General features: G+C 31.5%; 1 protein-coding gene across 1 annotated transcript in view; it reads right to left on the reverse strand.

Annotated features, from left to right (window-relative positions):
- Nucleotides 1-14054, reverse strand: part of Obsc (Obscurin) — a 155310-nt gene extending 141256 nt beyond the window's left edge. Inside the window, exons 1-2 of the mRNA XM_089648983.1 lie at nt 13992-14054; nt 9030-9100 (exon numbers count right to left, since the gene is read on the reverse strand). Of these exons, the coding sequence (XP_089505109.1) occupies nt 9030-9100; nt 13992-14046 (126 nt within the window). The 5' untranslated portion in view covers nt 14047-14054. The remainder of the gene's footprint in view (nt 1-9029; nt 9101-13991) is intronic.
- Between the last annotated feature and the right edge of the window lie 6613 nt (nt 14055-20667).

The following is a 20667-nucleotide window of genomic DNA, read 5'->3' on the forward strand; positions in this document are numbered from 1 at the left end:
CCCGCGTCTTACTGTAAAAAGGCATATGACGAGTTTTCTCGTTTCCCGCAAAGAATGTGTTAAACACTGGCGATATGTCATTTACACAACTTATTTCTGCCTCGAATTTATAGGTCAATGCAGTTGTGTTCAGTAAACGTAATGTTCTCGATCTATAGAGCTTGGAAATATGTAATTATTATTTGATTATTTAAAGCAAGATACAAAATATTCGTAAGTCTTGATAAATCCTAAAGTAGGATCACGATGACGATGTAGAATGATTAACAAAAAGCATTGGATTCGCCTTGCGATAACACCCATTCACTGCACACTTTTTTTCGTGCATATATATTATAAGTATATATTTCCAACTGAATTTTTTTCACATCGACTAGTTCAGACTTAGTCACTAAATGAGATGTTAGCACGTTGGCTGTATTTGTTAAAACATTAAATTAGTTTTTAAAATAGAAACATTGATTGCTTATATTTATATGATATTTTGAAGAAACAATTATATTGTAGAATAAGCGTAGAGTATAAGCGTGGAAGCTACCTTTAACCACTATTTCCACCAAATGATTCACATCAAATTACTCCCGCGCAATTCTGCATAGAGTCGACGTAAATGATTACGAAAGTTTAATTCTCGCGAGAAACTCCGGTATTATTACCGACTGATTTTATGAATTTGTAAACACAAAAGCGCGAACCTGACATTGCGGAATTGGAGTTACGATAATACGTTACGATTTTACGGTTCAAACCAAAGGTCCCCAAACTCTTTTGTACCGTAGACCACGGGACGATTTTTTTGTTTGTTTTGGGTGGACCCCTGCTTTCTCAATTGCTCAGTACTGGGATTCCCCACAATATTTTCGGATTTACGAATTCACGACACAATATTTGCAATTCCTTGGAGAGGGGGAGGCTGTGGCTAGAGCATTTCTGAGAAGACTTTAATTCCCCACAGGAATTTCGAAATAATTAATTCCGTACATTGAAATTTTTACCAGATAATTTCAATGTATCGAAAATTATTTGTAATTTGAAAACTATTCCCCATTTACATCTAATGCACCCTCATTTTTTCATTGACATATACCCCCTCAGGTCACTTTGGGAATAACTGGTTTAAACTGGCTTGTGGACCACGCGGGAAATTATTGGGAGAAATGCAAAAAAGACATCTGTTTAATATGCCTTTCCATTATTTTACGAATGAACGTAACAGTTACAAAACAGAATACCTTCTAAAAGAGATATAAAGTAATGAAAGGTGATTCAAAAATCTAACCTAACCAACTTAATCTAGTGAACCATTTTTTTTAAATCAGTTCTCATATATTTGTCACTTTATCTATTTGTAAAGTTTAATGTATTGAATGAACTCGCTTATTTAAACAATAATTCTCAATTTAAATAACAGGACTTTTGTAAAGCTGTTAAAGTTATCTGATGTCAAGCATAAAATGTGTGCAAATGGAACTAAATTTCAAGTATTTTGTCTTAGTAATTAAACGTTAATATTTTTTGTTTTTGTCTATGGTAATCAAAATATACTATAAATTTTAAGCACGGCGTTTCCTAATGAGTAATCTAATAAAACATTTTTTATATCCACGATAAATCTTCCGTTTAATTTACACCGGTAATTTTTTAATTTATTTATGTTGATTAACAGTGGCATTTTCATAAATCAAAAATCATTTTCCTTCATCAAATTTACTGTACACTTCTGTTAAAACTGCACCATGGTATATGCTTTACGTTTATTTTATCACGATGATTATTTTCTTTAATTCAATCCAAAATACATCTTGTTTTTAAAAACCCAACACAATTAATTTAGCACGAAAGAACTAGAACTAGAACTGGAACCTCAATATTTATATTATATAATATGTATTATATATGTATAATATACCACAGTTAAAACTTTGCAACACTAAGAAAATAGTTTATATTGTCACTTTGGTGTTCAATAGGTATTTGATACTATTTTTTTTAAAAAAACAACAGAAACATCATAGAGTAATCGAAGCACTAAATGTTTTCGCTGAGTAGAAACCGTATTGAAGTGTGTTCCACTTATGCTGTAGGTAACCGACTGAGGGAATCTTGTCGGAAAAGCGTGCGAAACTTCTTTTTCACGTAATATACATAACCAATACGCGTAGATTTACATAAGTAGGAGAGCATTTTATTGTTTTAGTTCGCTGAATGGTTATGTAAACACAGAATTTAAAAATCATTACCCTTGACAATAATCCAAAACAGTTTCAGGAATTTGTCAAACTCTAATGATGCAAAGAACTAGATATTTTTGCAATATATTTCCTTATTTTTGAAATGTTTCATTCAAACATTCGTTCGGAAAAAAATGATAGTGAGCTTTCTGAAATGTTTACGAGAAACAAAATAAATGTTGTTGATTGAGTAGTTAAAAAATATTATCTATTAATATAATCACTCCTTTATTTTTTCGCTGGAATTTTTTTGATTTAAAAGAAGTAGTCCAAAACATCAGATTTTTTAATTCATAGATATATTTGGAGATAGAACTAACCAGCTGAGTTATCAGGCCCCAATTTAAGCTTCATTTAAATTTAAATCTCAATAATCCGGGCTTACTGTACGAGTACTTAGGGCAACTGGGCCTTTAATAGGGTAAGGACTTAAGCACATTCTATAATTGAATTTGTTTGACTTTATGCAGTTCATACTTGCAGTAACTAAACGTACTTATTATTCTACCTACCAGTGAAATATCGATAGTCAATTCAATGTTTAGTCAGTTCGAGAGAGTTACAATGGAGTCTGCTAGAAGAAGTCTGAAGAAGTATTCTCCGCTGCATTAGTGACAAACTCAGCGAACAACAGCGCAGTTGATGTCGGTAGCATGAGACGAGAACGAGTCACTTGAGCATCTAATTCTTTGTGAAACTTCACGTAAGTGGAATGAACTACCATTATTAATTTTTGGTAATTATTTTTTGTGGAAGGCTACACAACTCGCATTAACAAATACCTTCCTTCACCTCTTCACTTGTCTCACAGGGTCCCCGAACGGGTGCAGATTTAATTCCAAAGACAAGTAGAGATGCGAGGTTTTAGTATAAATAGTCCTAAGTACTTAACATTTTAACAGATGTAGTAAAAATGGTGCATTTTCGTAATTTAGCAATATAATCTTATCATTAACAAACACGGTAATTTATGTAAATGTAAAAATCATTTACGATCCAATGAGGGGTCACTAGTCACTAGAGTTATAAATATCGCGGAGCGTTATGTTGCTCTTTCCAGTAACACTTTGATATTAGTTTATTATAAATTTAATTAATTTACCGTTAATGTCGTATTTTGCGTGACAAGTATCTTAAAAAGAGTTAATTAAAGCATATATTATAAAGTTTTTGTACCAATTACTAATACCATTATTACGAGCAGTGGTTTGCATTTCACTAAGACTAAGGGTAGGCTTTATGTAGCTTTCAAGTTCGAGTAGGAATTGTGCATTAAATATTTGAAATTGGTAATTGCATTATTACCTTATTGTAATTGTAATGGTCATCTGAATAAATGAGCGTGCAAATTCCTTACCAATTTCAGTTAAAAACTGTTTTGATCAGAATTTTGTTGCATTTTTATTTTTTCTGTAATTCTTTTCTTATTGTTCGTTTTTCTTAGGCACATTTTGTGGATTGCATGTCTATTATTGCGAGCTATTAATTAGAATATTTCAATAAACTGGAATGTGCAGATTTGCTCTGCCACCGGGTCAATAGTTTTAAAGCTTTATGTCTGTATGTTTCAACTCTCTCTGCACTGCACTTTTAAAAAATATATTCTACATCCGCCCGCAATTTGGCAACAGCATCCGTGCGCATTATCTGGGTAACAGTGGCGTCCCTTGTTTTCACCAAACGATGCGAGCGTTTATTCAACGTAGAGATAACCTATACACAACTTCCAATGCTACAGGATAAGGTGGATTGCATATTTTATAATAGAATCATTAATCATTATTATTCCAATGAAATCTTCGAAATTTTGCGAGAAGGTCTTTCGCAACATATTCACAATAAACAAGATACCTATAGGTGAAAAGGTGGAAACCAACAATTTATGGGAAATGGGATCTCAATCTACTTTTCTAATAATTATTTTTAGATTAATTAAATAATTCGCATTTAATAATTTATTGTCGTTTTACGATTTGGTTTATTATGTATCCTGCTTTTGTGTATTTTGAATTACTAATAATTAATGGATTATTAATTTAACGGATTTGGATCTAGGAATATGATGACTTTAAAATATCTTTGCATATTTGTGTAAATCTTTTTATCTTCTTGGAAATCGGGAAAAAATATTGGACGGTACTGAAAGTAATAAGTCATCTATATGTGGAAAATGCTCAAATTGTGCAATTTACTGCCAAAATGCAAAAAAAGTAACTAATGAAAATATTTTCTAAATTATTTATATTTGATTTTAATCGAAATATTTTTGCAAAATAATACTCGATTTATGTTATTTATTTATTTTTACTCATTAATATTGAGAAGATGTCAATGCACTTCCATTTATTATGAAAACCTGAAAGAAACCTTTTAATTTTTGAACTTGTAAAATAAAAAATAATATTTTAAATTAAATATAAAATAGTAACGTGAATATCGATTGAGGAATTCCAAAACTTTATACGGTAGAAATAGCGATTAGCACTCGTATGTACAGAAGCTCGAATTATTTTCAGAGATATTTCAGCAGTCCAACGTGCTGAGAACTTCTACACCAACTTAGTATCCGAAGCGACTAAGAGATGGCGCTAGTGTTGCGAAACTTTCAGAAAGCTCGCTGAAGCTTTTCATTCACTCGAAACATGTTTTCATGTATAAATATGTCTTCTTTTAGATTTTTTGTAAATGTTTACAGTATCAAACATTCAAAATAACACAGGTCGTACGAAATAACGTGTTTAGTGTAATTGAGATTTTCAAAACAAAGAATATAAGAAACACGTAATAATAGTGCGTAAATATTAACGTTATAAATAGCTTTGACCGCCGTTTTATAGTGACAGCTTGTTTTATTACGCTTTACAAATAGTGCACTTATTCCCTGGATTTACTAGAGTAAACATTTCGATTCTTTTTCATTAAGTCATTGCAAAGATCATTTTAAATATTCGTGTATATATTTACCGTGTCGTGTTATTAGTAGGGTCATAAATTATTACCACGCAGTGTAACAGTAATTATTATACAATATATTATATATATTTGTTCGTATATTATAAGTATTCTCAATTCTTTCACAGTTTGTTAAAGGCATTGAATGTCAAAACAGCTGTCACGATAACAAAAACAATATAACTCGCATAACTTAATAATAACATTATTAAATTTGTTTTTTTTTTAAATATGCGCTTTTTTTCATCGAAAATACTTGCGAATTTCTATCCGAAACATTTTTTTTAGTTTGAAGATTTATGTTAAATGATAATAACGAGCCATTTATATAGAACCGTGAATGAGGTGTAACTGGTTGGTAAATTTGTAAATAAATCACGAAGATAAGTAAAGTGGTCTTATATATGAGGGCATATTAAAATAAGTTTAAATATCTAAAAATGTACGGAATTCATGCGGAAAAGCCCTCTAGCGGGGGTCAAAATAGTGCAGAAAGCCGTCGCCATTCTGATGGATGAGAGACTCAGAACGTCTGACATCACCGCGCTGTCCTGCCAATTGCAAATGCCACCGACTATCCATCAGACGACCATCGGCCAGTGTAAATAAATAGACGCTGTTCCCAGTGCAGCTTGGTTCCGCAAAATCAACCGATCAACACTACTTGAAGACTTAAAAACTGAGCAACAGACTTAGCTGGACCGTGCTTTTTTCGTTCAACATTATTAATTTTATCGACATTATATATAAATAGAATTCATTTTAATAATACTTTCAAATAAATTATTTTCATACTCAAAAACAATTGACTATTGATAAACCAAAGGATATCCGTTGCAGTGCCAAAGCTTTGTACTGCAACAGAAGGAAATGTTTGTGGTATTGCTTAGTTACTAAACAACAATCTTTAAAAGTGGTAATAAACAACATTTATTACCACTTTTAAAGATGACGCCAAAAATAATTTAAACTATTAAGAAGATCATACTAATAAATCTAAACGAAACACGAAACAGAACAAGACACGGAAAAGTAATAATAAATGGTTTCATGCTAACTCAACACGGTGACTACACACTTTTAAAAAGTGATATAAAGTCATTAAAAGGGATGAAAAAAAAATTAACCTAACCTAACCTAACCTAACCTACATAACCCAGTTAATAAAGTTTAACCTAACCGAACCTACATAACCCAGTTAATAAAGTTTTTGTTTCATCACTTTCCATGACTTTATATAACTTTTTAAAGATGTGGTGAATAATCATTTTGATGATTTATCCGGTCACCATAATAAATATCCGGTCTCAACTGGGATTCAAACCCAGGATATCTGTCTTACGGGGACAACGCCTCAACCAATGACTGAAAACGTAATTGTACGTAATTTTTGTCGATGTTGATGTGTATATTCATGAAAATTTGATTCAATAAAATCTTTTCTATTTTTTGTTTGAGTGTTTATTCATAAATATTAATGTTCCGAAAGGGTTAATTACTGTTTTTGTAATTAATATGACTGAAACTTCTCAGTGTTATGATAAGCGAGAACTTTAATAATTTCTGAAAGCCCCCGCCTGGTATTCCATCTCGGGATATCATAATATACGTAAATGATTTATTTTGGTGTCAGCGGGACGATATCATGAATGGAGAAACATTAAAAGTTCTCAGAAACTCTTTTAAAAACACCGCTGAAAGTCAAATCAATGTTTCAATACACATTTATGTTAGGGTGAAATTAAATATCCTTACTTTGTACTATGGCAGTGAGTAATATATTTTATATTAAGCATTGTGGTTTTAATGCAATCCGCGCCAAATTGTTTTATATTTATTTCCAAGCGACATTATCGTTTAATAAATTAATTTCGTTAATATTCTTCTTAGAAATTTCGGTTCCATGATATTTCATCAAAATTAACATTCAACCCACCTTCAAAAGTCATATAGTCATTAAAAGTGATGAAACAAAAACTAGGTTTAATAGTTACTTTCTAACCTATTTAACCAAGTTTTTGTTTTATTACTTTATATCACTTTTTGGAGGTGTGTTGAATTGTCATTTTGATGACATACCCGGTCACCGAAATTTCAATTAAAAGTTCCGGTAAATACTTTGCGCAGACTGTGCACATTTTGATATTTAAAACTCTTAAACCTTACCACAGTTTTTAAAATATTTTTATTAGCAATCTATTTTATTCTAAAATTCTATTTTCAAAACAATTTTCCTGCTACAAAAATAATTTTACGCTACTATTGTTAGTAAAGAAAAAACACAAACCGTGATAGTTGTGATTTGCCATATTAGGTGAAATAATAGCTTATTTCAGTCCGGGGTAGAAATTATACATTGCTTCCCAGGGTCACTAGTGGTGCTATATCTGTCACCAAATGACACGTCCTGCAAAACTTTTTATATTTCCTTTTCTATTATGGTCAGACATAGAATATTATCAGATTTAGAAAGAGAGACCGCCAAACTTTCTCTTTTAAAAGTTTCCCATAAATTTATGAACCGCCACCCATCCAAGGCTTGTTTATTTTTTAACCAATTATTTTTTATTTAAAACGATAATTAAGTTACGTAAAAATAACGTTAGTGTTTGTCTAATTTATAATAAATTGGTAAATACAGTTAACCCTTCAGGTCTCGGAAGGACATTACTAGCCACAAACATCATATTCCATTATAGCCTCTGAAGGACAGATCTGACCAGGGCGTCAATACATTGTAAAAGTATTTTTATCTTTTTTCTATAATGCGTAGAAGGATAAATATGTATTCTTCACAGTTTATTTGAAATATTTATACATTATTACATGAATACAATTTTTAAAAATTTTCAAAGTTCATGATTACGAATTGGCGGCATTGTTTCATTGACAGTTGAACGTTAAATATTTATTTATATTTTTTTATTGTATTGCCGGCATAAAAATTAAGTGACAGTTTTATTACTAATTACCTACACAAAAGGAATAAGTTTTATAAAAATCGACTTTAAAATTATGGACATTCCGAGTCAAAATATCCTGGTAAGTTTTTTATTAACTTGTTGATGTTTGATATTAAAAATTATTTTTTTTAGAAATATTATTGTGTTTTTCAAATGCAAATATTTCAAAGACAATTTTTACTAGTTTGTAAAATAGTATTTCTTTTAACGAAAACTTTAAAAATAAGCTATATGTAGCATATTTTAGATACCTCGGGAGCATTCCTTAATTCCAAGAAAATTCACCATGTCATTGGGACTTGTTGGTAAAAATATTTAAAAACCTGAAGGGTTAACAAACCAAAAAACGATCGGTAAAGGATTTTTTTTAAAATAGTCACGTTCGCATTTAAAGTTATAATGTTTTTTAATTGGATAAGTGTTAAATTGAAATCTTAAAGAATGTTTTGTCTGTTTTCAAAAACAGTACATACTTTAGTATGGAATACTATAGAATAACGAAACTATTTGAAATTGAATGTCAAATTGGAATATTTGACATTCAATTCAGAATATATGACATGATATTATTTCGTCTAGGCACGAGGGTTTTAAAACATCAAAAGTATTTTTTTTTAATTACGTGAAAACTGCGCAAAGTCCCAACTGCTCTCCACCGTCCGTAGCCAACGGGAATATGGCGTCCTGAGTGGGGTATTTAATGAGGCTTAAGAGAGTGGGAAACGGAAATAGATGGGTAAGAGGAAGGTTGGAAAGTATCTGGTTATTCAGATATTGTCACTAAACACTGTTAAAGTCATATCAAGCCCCTTTTCGATTTTAATGACAGTCTCTCACCAGGGCGATACTGAGAGTATCTAGCACATAAGTGTAATTCGCTTACCTCCATCTTGTGTGTGGCCAGCTGCTTGTGCAGCTCCGCCACTACCACTCGGGTCAGGTGCTCGCCAAACTCTGCAAAATAAAAATAAAGCATTATTATTTAAGATTTTCTCGACCAAAATTATTATCGTGATTGATTTTTGGGTTATTACGCTATGGTAGGTACGTCGTATTAACCTTACTCCTTCTTTAGCCAACGTTTCGAACATCTTTACAGTGTCCACCATCAGGGAAGATGTGTGAATAAGTAGTAATTGTTTAAATAAGGCCGGTATTTTAGTATATCGTAATTACTTGTTTTCGGCTTTTAGTAACGGTGTAGACCTCAAGTATCGGATACCAGGTTATCGCACACAAGACTCCCGAGGCGATGCGATGCCGTTATGAGTTACAGTAAAGAGTTTCATTCATTCAGGAATTTATCTCGAGCTGAGGCGATGCTGATCTGATGTCGGGGTGATATGGGTGCGACAACCTTTAAACTTAGTTCAGTCGTCTCTATTACCTATTATTAATGGAGTTTTTGTGGATTTCAATTGCCTCCGTGATTAGGCGTACTCGATGAGTTGTGGGTCTTCCCAGGACTTCAGGAACAAATAATAGCCAGTTTAAATCAAATGTTCAGGGATTCTTTTAGAGAGTGTTATCACCAAATGAGAGTTTGCTGCCGTGAATGAATGTGAAATCTTGGTTCTGCCATCCAACAAAGGAAATGCCACTGTCGTAATTAATATGGAAGATGACAATAAAAAATATGGAAGATCTTTTGTGTGATGTCAACACGTACGGCGTTAACAAGTACGTAGAAAGAACAATCCCATCCGAAACGTTGGCTAAAGAATGGGGAAGCGCAACATGACAAAAAATAATCGCGATACAAAAATACATTATTCACTAATCTGATAATATTTCATAATTCTACAACATCCCACATATGCATAAAGAAGAATTATTAATAATACTAATTATTGAAAGAATTGTATAGCGTCATTTTTGTGAAAAATGTCCTCAGGGGCGTTAACTAGTAGTTCGATGAACAGCGCACCATGCTTCCAAAAAAGTGCGTTTTTAATTTTTTCTTGTCAATTTTATTTTTTATTTAAGTGATAATTGAAAAATATATCTTGAACCCACTAAGAAAGATACACAGAAGTTAGAGAGTTATGATTGTAGAAAGGATGCTTTAAGAGCAAGAATGCTTTTTTATTATTATTATTACTAATTTAAAAAATATATATATAAAATTTCCTCAAAAATCATATAATGTGTAAATAGGTACCTACCTACTTAACTATAAACCATAAATGTTTTAAAAAATTTTAAATTATAAAATTTACAATTTGTCCCAAGAAACGCGCTCTAACGTTGTAAGGCTTGCTTGAATAATAAAGTGGATGCAGCAACGGAAACGGAACGCACAAACAAATATACAGACAAAGGAAGTGCAAAACGGTCGAGTTAAAACAAGACGATCAGTCTACAATGACAATAGACGGTTTAGATGGATTTTAGCATTTTTTTCAAATCATGTCATTTAAAATAGTATGCAACAAACCCCAATCCACTTCAAAGAAATCTGGCAATCGTATTTCTTAATGAAATTCGTACACCTACGAAAGTTAATTTAAAATATGGCTGTTAGATATAAAGTCGAGAGTAAAAATAAATATTTATGAATGAGCAATCCGTAATTCAAATTCAGTTGAATGAATATGAAAGATATTACGAAATTAATGTTTAACTACCAAAGCAATTAGGTAAACCTAAAAGCTTAATATAAGCTTCGTATGATAGCGTATTAGAATGTCGACTCAAAAAATTACATATATATTCCGGCAACGAACATTCACTTATCTTGTACCTACTATATTTAATATGTACTAGAATATATAGGTACTAGAACATGTTGAATTATTTGGCGGGTTGGAAATTAGCCGACATAGCTCAGTGGTTTCAGAGCCCCTGACCGGACATCAGAAAGTACGGGTTGAATTCCCGTTGGCGGCATTTATTTTTACTCGGGAGATATTTTCAATTTGTATTGATATTTCAGGCGACAACTATTATTGCTTATAATTATTTGTTATCTTATATTTTATGTTACTTACATGTTACGTTCCTATATTTTATGTTACCAATACTTTGTTAACTGTTACATTTTACGCTACTTATATTTTGTTATATTTTTTATTTGCATTGTAATTTTTTATAAAAATATGAAATGCACTGCAAGTAAAAGCCCTTTGAACGTTAAAAAAATAAATAAATAAACATAAGTCTTTTGTGTCGTATTATGGATAGTATAACGATAATGCTAAAAGCGCTACAATAATATATTGGATTAAACTTCAGCAATTGAATATATATTACTGAATAGTTCTAAAATATTTCAATATGGTAAAACCTGTAGAAATATTAACTCGGTTCTTTTTAGCAAGCAAACGTGAACATATTCAAGCAATATTATTTGTAAAACAGATCAAACATAAAACATAATAAAAATTAATGCTTCCATGTACCTATACAAGCAAAAGTATGTTGGTATCCAACACACTAAATGTATCTTGTATATTATATTTATGTAGTAAATAAAATTGTTAAAATATATATACAAGCAAAAGTATGTTGGTATCCAACACACTAAATGTATCTTGTATATTATATTTATGTGGTAAATAAAATTGTTAAAATTAAAAATAAAGCTTTCTACGATTCGAATTATGTCATATCTAAAGTATGCAAACAAATGAACTACAGGACATGTATAAAAAAATGATCGGTAGTTCATACGACGTTTTTAATATTTAAAAAAATGTAAACATATTTTAACTTTTGCTCCAAAGCCAAAAATCATTGATCTAAAATTAGTCACAACTTGTTGCAATGCACTAGTCAATATTGGAGTCTGTAAAAACAATGGTCGAGTTGTGATTGACGGCTGGACAACTTCCAAGTTTCAGCAATGTATGTAAAACAACGAACGGCGACATTTACTCCCTGTACGAGGTAATAATTTTCCCTCGGCAGCGGCTAAACGATGGCATTCATTGATCGTCTGTCGTCACAGCTGAAGTCTGAGTATTATGGAATGCAAAAAGACCAACCAGAGTTCGACAAAAAGACCAATCGAGACCAGAAGCAACTAGTGGAAGAAGAACTGCGGATTAGACATGAACAATCTTGAGTTTATGAAGTGTCAGGAAGTCATCCTCAACGATATTTCTAGCGTTATTTGAAATTTATCAGATTTGAGAATAATCTAATAAGTACTAATATTTATATCGGTAAGCTTGTTCTATGTCATAACTCATAGCTGGTCCGTTGACATTGTCAACGGAAAAAAAGAGTTCAAATTAGTTTGTTTTGGTAGTTTAATATTGTTTTCAAATGATCTGACGAGAAGTAGGTTAATTTTTTGTCCTAGTAAGAGTAAATATACTTTAAAAAGTTATTCTATGAACTATTACAACAAAAACAAAAATTAACAAATTTTACAGATTTCAGAAATGTATTTGGAAATCGATAAAGTTTTTATTTATTAAAACCTTGTAGAATTTTATTACGCTTAGTCAGTTTTCCATCAAAGAACACATCTGCCCTGATGATGGATACTTTAAGGTGGTCCGAAAGCTTGACTAAATGAGTAAGAAGCGCAACACGACATTCTAAAATCAATCAAGATTTTAAAAATTCAAAGAAATGCTTTAACATTATATTTTTAAGTACATACAAAAACGAAAATACGTAATTCTTATCGTGTTGTGTTTAGTCTTCTTTCTTTTACTCTCCTTTTCTGTCCCCTGTATTTGTAATCGAGCATAATCTATTTTTACCAATGTATTAGTGGATAAGTACTTTTGTGTAAATTCCTGCCTTGGCTTTGCGTATATACCTGTTTGTTTCCTTTTTTGTTTTTTCTTGTTTGTTCTACTTATCTTAACTTTCTCCCTTTTTCATTTTTATACTGTTTTATACGAAACTTATAATTTTAATATCAAATTACCAATGTAAAATTGTACCTATTAACTCCCACCTAAGTATTATTAAGTTCCTACCGTCTTACAACGAGTTTTGTAACTCATCGGGATTGCTCTAGCCAGAAATAAAAATAATAATAAAAAATTAAAATAATAAATTAATAAAGACTATTGCTCTCGTGTTTTTTGTCAGTGGCACGAGTACTTTTATTTTTTTTTAATTTAATTATAATCAAATTTAATAATATAATTATTAAGTTATTTTTTGGATTTTGTTATTCTTACAGCTGTTTCGGCTTTCAAGGCCATTTTCAAACTGTGATTTTAGCCACGTTTAGACGACTTATTTATATGATTCTATTTTACCCCCTACCAATTTAAAATAATTTATTACCGGTTAAACCGATTAAAATAATTGTGACAATAGATTTCACATTGTGTATTTTGAAATCTGTTTTCCACACATTAATGTTATCTTAATTGGTTAATAATGATGTAGCAGTTATTACTTTATTTAATGTGTTATATTAATTATATTATTAAATTTGATTTTAATAAAAATAAAAATTATATGGAGTTCTAGTAACTAAACACAAAAACAATAAATAAAAAAATAAAAAGTACTTTTTATAATAGCTATAATAAAATAGTTAATCAATCGTTTTAATATGTATGTTTAGTATTAAATAAATTAAATGCGAGTCATTACGAAAAGTTATTACATTTAGAAGTCCATCGCTAAAAATATTTCAGTACATAATGTTAATGACAAAATAATTTAGAAAAAAAAATCCAAAAATGATCTACACCAAATCAATTCAGACGTACCTATAAGCAATTTAAAGCAATAACTAAATAAACAGCATTCAATATATTTCTACTTAAAATGTTGTGAAAAGGTTGTTAAAATATTTTGAAAAGCTTACTACCAAAGCTGCGTCTGCCATTTTCCTTGAAAGCTCTAATATAATTGTCAATGAACCAACCTGTCTCGATACATGTCTGGCGGTATAAGCTGCAGTGATTCTTGTTGAAGGACATTGTGCGTGGTGCGTGGTGCGGAAGGATAGACCGCCTAGTGTGTGTGCTGGGCTAGTGTAGGATGTGAAGTGTCATGACTGCTAAAATAGAAAGTTATTTTAAAACATGTGTGCGGTGTATGTGTACATTGATTATTATTGCAGATCGGGAAATGATTGATGTAGGATTATTATTTGTAAGCCGAGAATGAGAATGGAACCGCATTAATTTTTAATGAATTCTAAAAAGATGTATCGTCAATTTACTGCAGAAAGGTGCGTGGTGCGGAAGGATAGACCGCCTAGTGTGTGTGCTGGGCTAGTGTAGGATGTGAAGTGTCATGACTGCTAAAATAGAAAGTTATTTTAAAACATGTGTGCGGTGTATGTGTACATTGATTATTATTGCAGATCGGGAAATGATTGATGTAGGATTATTATTTGTAAGCCGAGAATGAGAATGGAACCGCATTAATTTTTAATGAATTCTAAAAAGATGTATCGTCAATTTACTGCAGAAAGGTGCGTGGTGCGGAAGGATAGACCGCCTAGTGTGTGTGCTGGGCTAGTGTAGGATGTGAAGTGTCATGACTGCTAAAATAGAAAGTTATTTTAAAACATGTGTGCGGTGTATGTGTACATTGATTATTATTGCAGATCGGGAAATGATTGATGTAGGATTATTATTTGTAAGCCGAGAATGAGAATGGAACCGCATTAATTTTTAATGAATTCTAAAAAGATGTATCGTCAATTTACTGCAGAAAGGTGCGTGGTGCGGAAGGATAGACCGCCTAGTGTGTGTGCTGGGCTAGTGTAGGATGTGAAGTGTCATGACTGCTAAAATAGAAAGTTATTTTAAAACATGTGTGCGGTGTATGTGTACATTGATTATTATTGCAGATCGGGAAATGATTGATGTAGGATTATTATTTGTAAGCCGAGAATGAGAATGGAACCGCATTAATTTTTAATGAATTCTAAAAAGATGTATCGTCAATTTACTGCAGAAAAGTGAATGTACCGTTTTTTTTCCATTTTTAAATTATTTTAGAAACAAAAAGCACAACATTAAAATGAGTTGTAACAGTTCACTAGATTTTAGAAATGATTTCTGGGAGCGGTACCAATAACACGTCGAGTGATTATATACATTTTACAAAGCTGGGTTAGTACTTACTATTTTATTGAGATTTGAGGTAAAGATAAATCTAAACGATATAATATTTAAAAAATGTATGTGGTGTATAAGTATGTGCATGTGTATGTATGTGAACGTGAATGTGTCTGAATTGTGTTATGTGGTGGAGTTCGCATTGATGAAGACGAAGCTAAATCACTATTTTGATTAATCTTTATAACGAATTGGTGTACATTACGGATACCAAAAAATATGCGTGAGATAAATTGAAATTTTTTGTATCGTTTCGCTTGAGTAGAATACAAATAAAAAAATAAATTACTCAATAAAAAAGTATAAATGTAAACTACTAAAAAAAATATTTTTTCAATAGAAATTGTACGAACGCGTAAAGGAAACAACTTTTAAAAAATGCATTGTTATAGCTAATATTATATCTGTAACAGTTTCACTTGATTATTTTTTTTTGCTTTCTTGTAAAATTATTTACAAAATAAATTTAAAAAAGATTTTTGCTTGAAATCGAACGTTTCTAGACTCCGTTTGTCAAGCGATTTTAATGCCTATTACCTACAATATAAGGTATACCAAGAATATACATATTTTTGGCTTTTAGTTTTTCTCTTAAGTTTCTAGTATTGTTTTTCTTAAATTACGGTTGGGAGTCAAAAAATATGTCAAGATAATTGAAGGTTTGGAGAACACCGGAAATTGGTGAGCTAACTGCAGCATTTGTTTTGTTGTTTAATGTGTAAAACGGTTGGTGTTTTAGTGTGGCGGGTACGTTTAAATGGTATTTATGTTAAGGAATTTCAGACAGTTTTCTCATGTTGTGCGGTTTTATCAACAAAATGTATATTTTTACTTAATTGTAACGATGTAATGTAAGTCTATCGTCTTCGAAAGGTTAGAAAATAAGAAGCATTCTTATATGAATGTAGTTAAATGAAAGTGTAGCAGGAAAAAAATATTGAAAATTCATGATAATACTAATTCACGATAATACTAATTCATGATAAGACTTATTCATGAAAATGCTATTTCATGATTATACTAATTCACGATAATACAAATTCATGATAATACGAATTCATGAAAATACTAATTCATTTTAATACTAATTAATGATTATACTAATTCATGATTATATTAATTCATGACTATGCTAATTCATGATTATACTAATTCATGATTATACTAATTCATGATTATACTAATTCATGATTATACTAATTCATGACTATACTAATTCATGATTATACTAAATTGTGAAAATATTGATTCATGATAGAACTAATTTATGATAATAATAATTCATAATTTGTGTACTTTCGCTCAAAAAAAACCAGTTATAATATTATATCATATATTGCAAGAATTTTATATTAAATAACCATCACCATTATGATCTATCATGTATTCGTTTTGAGCGAACAAACATTTTGCATTATAAATATATATGTTTTAAATCTCCGCCAAACAAAACAAATTAATTATTTTCGATGTGATTCTTTTCATTGGCTGGTTCGTAAAGTAAGTTCTTATAGACCTGGCAGATAAGTATTTCAGTAATTTTGTAGTTTGATTGACAGCGTTTCGACCCATTTACTAACTAGAGCCAATATATGATAACCTGACATTTCTAATTTGACAGACTCTACGATTTTCAGTTACATTTTGGGTATTAATACTTAAGTACTAGTGTTTAGACTGCTGAGTAATGGAAGGTGGTTGACGAATGATTTTGTATGTATAATATTTACAGATGTCCACTTCATTGGAGTTGTTCTGTCATTTTAACAGGATGTTAAAAAATACTACTATATTAAATGTTAAACCAGGTTTAGGGATTTTAACGATGCATTAATTTGTAAAAAAAAAACGGGTTGAAAATAAACGTGTGTGTATACGCAGCTTTGGTCAGAATAAATAGACTAATTAGAAGAATAAAATCGCACATATTATGAGGATCAACTTTGTTTGAAAAGCTCTTAAATAAATTTAAAAAATGTTAAGTACTTTTTATGTGTGATGACGATTTATTTATTCTCTGTTATTTCTCCTTGATTTTATTATAAATCAGATTAAATAAGGTCCGACAAACATAACAATCACCCTCACGTTACTCAGGTTGATAGCGCCAATATCAACCTCATAAATAAGATCCAACAAATATAGCAATCACCCTCATGGTTGATGATCCCAATATCATAATTCAATATCATTATCAATATCATATTCAATATCATTCATAAATAAGGTCCAACAAAATTAATAAATCACCCTCACCCCCAGGTTGATGACGCCAATATCAACCTTATTCATAGATAAGGTCCAACAAATAAAACAATATCCCTCACGTTACCCAGGTTGATCTATGATCCCAATATCAACCTCATAAATAAGGTCCAGCAAATATAACAATCACCCTCACCCCTAGGTTAATGACGCCAATATCAATCTTATTTATAGTTGGACCTTAGTCCAACAAATAAAACAATAGCCTTAACGTTACCCAAGTTGATGGCGCCAATATCAACCTCATAAATAAGGTCCAACAAATATAACAATCACCCTCACCCCCAGGTTGATGACGGCAATATCAACCTTATTCACAGATAAGGTCCAACAAAGAAAACAATAACCTTAACGTTACCCAAGTTGATGGCGCTAATATCAACCTCATAAATAAGGTCCAACAAATATAAAAATTACCCTCGCGTTACCCAGGTTGATGGCGCTAATATTATTAACCTTATAGATAAAAAAAGTCCAATAAATATAAAAATCACCCTCACGTTACCCAGGTTGATGGTGCCAATATCAACCTCATTAATAAAACGCCTAGACAATTTCGCAACACACGCCGTTATGAACTAAATTCTTCCTATCCAAACAACATGAGCTATTATAAAAACATTTAATTTTGTAAAAACCAGAACAAATCAAATTAAATAACATCTTTTGGCGGAGATAATTCATCCGTTTCTGGGTAATTTATAATATTTTAATGGGTTTGAAAACGCAGGACAGGGGCAGAAGCAGAGATGAGACGGTCTTGGAGAGACTACCTTGATTTCGTGACCGTGGCTTGAATATATTAACGTAATAACTGGAAACCTTGACTTTTTGGCAGGCGGCGGATATGCAACGGAGCGGTGGACACACTCACTCCGTGGAACTGTGAAACTGTGGAAGTGCCATCAAGCATAAAAATACATAAGTATTAATATGTTAGTGGGATGGCTGGAAAGTGGAAGTTGCGGATGGTAAAGAATGGAACTTGGTAAATCGTATTCTGTGGAACTTTATATTGCCAAGTCTGAACATTTTTGTCTCGATGAATGATTTTGTCGAACAAGGTGAAACTATATTGCTACGGTTTCATGACTGTCAGGTACATACATAAGAGTTATATATTGTATAATTTGGAAGTTAAATATTGTATAGAAGGAACAATCATTATGTCTATTGCATGTATTGTCTATATCAGATTCTGTGGACTAGCGCCAGTGGAGCAGTGATTAACCCGCTAATTTATTTTGGTCGGACCTCTCGTTGAAGTTCGGAATACCATCCATTTAAAACGACTGTCGGGAGCAAATGATTTAACAGAATAAATAAATTAATAAAAAAACACACATTTTTCCAATAGATTGTGAAGAATATCGATGTGAATGTGTGATATTTAAGAAAAATATTAGCAAATCTTATTTCCTTCTGACTGCACATATACCAATGATTCGCTTTCATATTTTTTTATATGATTTCTTACACTTGTAGGCAAAATTTTCTACCTAACTCATCCATCTAAATTGTCACTACCTCATTTTTCTCAGATAATAATTAAAACGTTTGCTATTTTAGCTGTTAGAAATAAAACTAATAAAGCCTTATTTTTCGCTGGGAATAATGTTGTCAAAACGTGATGAATTAAGATGAGGTGATCGAACGTTTGTTTCTGATTTCTGATATTAAAAATGACTCCGACCTCTCCGATGGCACTGGTTCAATTCTGTGATATTTAAAATTGCTAATAGTGTCGATCGTGTCCCACTCTTCACGGAGGCACCTATCGGCGGAGTCGATAACTAATGCGGTCCGAGGAAATCATCGATCACTCGGCCCTATAGAAATCCACTCGAATTATTCCGGAAAACTATATAAGAGGACTTATCTGGAGTCTGGCCAATATAATGAATGGAAATGCTGATATATTTATAAATTACATTTTTATCAACTTCCTGGCTAATGAATCGCGAAAATTGTGAGAATTATGCACTAAAAAACTTTATCCATAAATTCACGTTATTTAGACAGTAATAACATTCGTTTGATATAATTCATGATTACACATCGAAATACTGTCACCGTCCAAAAACTGTACCAAAATCGAGCCATTTATATAGTTTTAAGTGAAAAATTGAAAACTTTTGTATTGGAATAATAAAACGAGCACAAATTGTGTTTATTATGTACGATTTGTACAACAAGTTCAAACTTGCTGGAAACTTTTAAGAAAGTAACAAATAATGTAGATCATATGCACATAAATTATGATTTCTTAATTATCGGTTTTACATGTGTGATGTAGGATTCAGTTTTATGAACGTATGATAACATGCGCAATGTGCTTGAATGATCAGGTGTGTTTACGAATAATAACTTTAACACAATAGACTGAAATGAATAAAAGCGTTAATTATAGGAAATAATAAGAATCAACTGTTTTTTAAATAATACACAACACGTTATTTTTGTATTTCAAAACCAGGGAATGCATCCCACACAAATAAAATTTGTTCACAATGAATAAGAAATTATTAAAATATGTTAATTATGGTAATAAACACTAGTTGTCACGATTTGAAATGAGTTTGCTTTACCGTTTGTTTCTCGTTAAAATGCACTCGTTTGACGCCGTGTGACGAAAGCACGTCAAAAATAAATTAAGGTCAACGGATTTTGACGTTTCGACGGATTCTAACGACGTGTGTCGTTGTTCGCGACCTGTTCACTCACTGACCGGCGGTCGCTAGGCGTCCGGCGTCCCGACGCTTTGGCCCGAGGGACGCCCGACGCCCGCGTCCACATATACTAGTACTCGCGCATACGGATTCAACGCAACTCTCGTGTAGAAGATACTATATACATGATGCCATAAAATACGGATGATCAGATGGTGCCTCGTCGGGCAATTTGTCCATTCTAAAATATTCAATTAATTAGAGAGATATGATTTCAAACCAGTACATTTAAATCAAAAATACAGTTTATGTTAAAAATCTGTCTAATTTTGAGACTGTTTACGACAACTATTAAAGTAGGAGATAGCGTAATATCATGTAATCAATGTTAAAGGTTTATACCTCGGCAATACGACAAGGAACGTTGACTCGGGGCGCAAAGGTCACGGCTTGAGCAGTGAAACACATGTTTATTCCACAAATCATTTTTATAAATTAATTTGAATACAGAGCATTTATACCTCGTAAAGAAATT

This window comes from Hesperophylax consimilis, chromosome 3, assembly GCF_061612785.1.
Source record: "Hesperophylax consimilis isolate HC1 chromosome 3, BYU_Hcon_1.0, whole genome shotgun sequence".
NCBI classification, from domain to species: Eukaryota; Metazoa; Arthropoda; class Insecta; order Trichoptera; family Limnephilidae; genus Hesperophylax; species Hesperophylax consimilis.